At 52.8% G+C, this 3,588-nt stretch overlaps 1 protein-coding gene across 1 annotated transcript; it reads right to left on the bottom strand.

Annotated features, from left to right (window-relative positions):
• Nucleotides 1-2,071: 2,071 nt before the first annotated feature.
• LOC134525071 (olfactory receptor 14A16-like) lies at nt 2,072-3,067 on the bottom strand. The gene has a single exon (XM_063355523.1). The coding sequence runs from the start codon at nt 3,041-3,043 to the stop codon at nt 2,072-2,074; it is 972 nt and encodes a 323-aa protein (XP_063211593.1). The 5' UTR covers nt 3,044-3,067.
• Between the last annotated feature and the right edge of the window lie 521 nt (nt 3,068-3,588).

Here is a 3,588-nt window from a genome sequence, read left to right as displayed (position 1 = left end):
GTAGTCTTAAATAGTTGTTTAACACTAAACAGGACCTGGAACACATTCAGGAGACATAACAATAGGACCAGGCTGGTTTGAGCATCCCAAGGATATTCAAAATTCTCAAAAGCTGACATACCTGCCCCGAGGGAGAAAAGGGAGGCAAAAGAGTTGGGGAAAGTGTCCCCCCCTGTTTCCCCCACAGACCGGATGTAATTATTAATAAATTGGGAGAGATGTTGCCCAATGTACGGGCAGGATAGCAATAGCACATAAACACCCCAAAATATTTGTTGGAACAGTGATGTAATATCATATCATAAGCCGATATTGCAAAGGACAGCAGAATGATAATCCTCATCCCTCTCCCAGAGGTGATAAACATCATCGCAGGGAGTACATGAGCCATATAGCAATTTACATAACACAGGAATGAGAACAAACCAAGCAACATGGTGACCAGCGACTATTTACCTGATACAATAAATGCATACAACAAATTTGTTTTTACAAGCTCTAGTTGGATTCTGTTGTTATTTCAACCCTTCGAGCCCCACGTTGGGCGCCAGAAAAGGACTGTTGTGATTTAGCCTCACACGGCAACAAAGAACCACGTGCCGTTCTCTCTCGGGCTTCCTCCATATGGGAAGAATTGGAAGAAAAAAGGCAGAACTTGTGGGTTGAGACAAAGGCAGTTTAACAGAACAGCAAAGGGAACAAGAAAACAACAACAGCAACACGGACAGAGGAATGTACAAACACGATTACAGTACCGCCGCTCACCAACCAGACCCAGGATGCCCAAGCCCACTCCCCAGCAGCGACTCCCTGGCCCCTCCTCTGGCAGCTCCGACTGGCCATGGCTCACATGGGATGGAATCCCTGTGTCCCTGCTGGAGCCCGGGGAGAATTAAGCTTGTCCCCGCTGGAACCAGGACAAAGACTTGCTTCTTTCTCCAGGAGTCCTGGCTCTGCCCCACATGCCCACTAGGGAGCACATCCTCACATGGTCACACAGCGCCGCTAACGTTGGGGTTTTCCTCTCCTCGGCACTTCCCACACCACTCCAGACCCTCTCTGGCTCTCTCCCACCAACCCTGCCCTCTCCCCAGCCCAGCCCAAAAGAGCCCCCCGGTCTGGGCTGGCCCCACAGCAGTGCTCCCCACAGGGTACTGCAGAGCTCTGGGCACTCCCCCCACAGCCCCAGCCCCTCTGACGGGTACCGCAGCTGCTGGGGGCAGAGAGGGCTCTCAGCCTCCCCATCACCCCAGGGCTGGAGCTGGCCCCAAGGGCCAGCAGAGGCCACTCACTCTCTGGCTCTCCTGCCTTCAGCTGCAGCTGATCCCCAGCCCAAACTGCCTTTGCCCCGCTCTGCCTCCCCGCCTGCCCTGCTCCCCAGGACAGCAGGAGAGTCCTGGCCCTGGGGCTCCTCAGGCAGCTCCCGCATCTCTCCAGTCTCCCTTCCCTCTGCCCACTACATCTTCACTGCCTCCCACGGCCCTGCAGAGTCCTGGCTTGTGGGTACCTGGCTGAAGTTATTTGTTCTGGAGAGACCTGATCTCTGAGAGTGTTTTACCATCTGAGTCGCCGTTCACTTCCCACCCGAGAGTACATGGAGTGTCCCCGTCCTTTCCTGACCACTCCAGGAGCCTTTCCACATGGACAGAAATCTGCCATCAGCCCCATCATACCTGTGACAGCCTGAGGAATGTTACTGGCACGTCATGTACCATATCTACTGCCCCTCTACACCAAGAAGAGAGACTTCAACCAAGTGCTTGGTGTCTAAAATATGCCAGTGCTACTGTGACATTATTCCCCAAAACAAGGTGGAAAGACACTTGGAAAGTCCAGTTCCTTGACCTAGTTCTTAGCCACAAGTCTATCAAGGAGAGCCCCGCCTTCAGGCACTGCACTCAGGAGATCTCCTTCGATTACAGAGATGCTATTAGGGAGGAAAAAGGTGACACGTGGTTCTTCAAGGATCAGACACAAAAAGACAGAGCCTCAAGAGGAGTTCTATGAACCCAAACGATTACTCCAAGTATGATTAACAGAGAAAATAAAAACAACACACGCCTGGCCTCAACTAAACTCTTGGATCTATGCAGAGAAGAGGAGGCAAATTACTGTTGATGGTGCAAGATCCGTTGATGAGTTTCCTCAGGGAATCCTTGAGCTCCTGGTTCCTCACGCTGTAGATGAGGGGATTGACTGCTGTAGGCACCACTGAGTAGAGAACGGACACAGCAAGATGCAGGGATGGGGAAAAGAGGGACGGGGGCTTCAGGTAGGCAAATGTGGCAGTGCTGATAAACAGGGAGACAACGACCAGATGAGGAAGGCACGTGGAAAAGGCTTTGTGCCGTCCCTGCTGCGAGGGAATCCTCAGAACGACTCTGAAGATCTGCACATAGGACACTACAATGAAAACAAAACAACCAAGTATTAAACATGCACCAACCACAAGAAGCCAAAATTCCCTGAGGTAGGAGTGTGAGCAGGAGACCTTGAGGATCTGGGGGATTTCACAGAAGAACTGGTCGAGGCTATTGCCTTGGCAGAGTGGCAGTGAAAATGTATTGGCAGTGTGAAGAAGACCACTGAGAAAACCAGTTCCCCAGGCAGCTGCTGCCATGTGGACACAAGCTCTGCTGCCCAGGAGGGACCCATAGTGCAGGGGTTTGCAGATGGCAACATAGCGGTCGTAGGCCATGACTGTCAGAAGATAAAACTCTGCTGACATCAAGAAGGAAAAAAGAAAGAGCTGAGCAACACATCCCAAGTAGGAGATGGTCCTGGTGTTCCAGAGGGAACTGGCCATGGCATTGGGCAGAGTGGTGGAGATGCAGCCCAGGTCGAGGAGGGCGAGGTTGTGGAGGAAGAAGTACATGGGGGTGTGGAGGCGGTGGTCACAGGCTACGGCAGTGATGATGAGGCCATTGCCCAGGAGGGCAGCCAGGTAGATGGCCAGGAAGAGCCAGAAGTGCAAGAGCTGCAGCTCCCGCGTGTCTGCGAATGCCAGCAGGAGGAAGTGGGTGATGGAGCTGCCGTTGGACATCGGATCCCTTTGTTCCCGAGGTACTGCCAAAGGAGGAAAGCACACTCACAAGTCAGGACAGCTCTGAGCAAATCTCTTCCCATTGCCTGCCCTTCCAAACCCAAGCCCCGAAAACACTCTTTGCCTGTGTCCTTCCTTCCGGGAGCTTTCTGCATTGCCCTTGTTGGAGCTCTCATTGTTGCTGGCCAAGTGTGCCGTGAGGAGCAGAGCTCTGCTTGTGGGCTCCCAAGGAGTCATCCCTGCTCCACAGCAGCGGGGATTTGGGAAAGGGGTTACAGCGTCTGACATTCACTAGTTACCTCATCTGTAATCCACTTGTAACGCAGAGGAGCTGCTCAGCATATTCCTGCAGGAAAACCTCAAGGAAGCTCCTGGTTGTCCTAAAGCTGCAGTGACATGAGCAGAGCCAGCTCACTCCTCAGCCTTGTCAGGGGGGAACGACCACGCAGCTTTTGACTCGCTCCCCCCTGGCCCCCTGCAGAGGAACAGGGAGAAGAGGGAGAAAAAAGAATAAAAATCTCATGGGTTGAGATACAGACAGTTTG

This window comes from Chroicocephalus ridibundus, chromosome 18, assembly GCF_963924245.1.
Source record: "Chroicocephalus ridibundus chromosome 18, bChrRid1.1, whole genome shotgun sequence".
NCBI lineage: Eukaryota > Metazoa > Chordata > Aves > Charadriiformes > Laridae > Chroicocephalus > Chroicocephalus ridibundus.
Note: the sequence above shows the minus strand (reverse complement) of the source record. Positions and strands in the feature narration are given on the sequence as shown.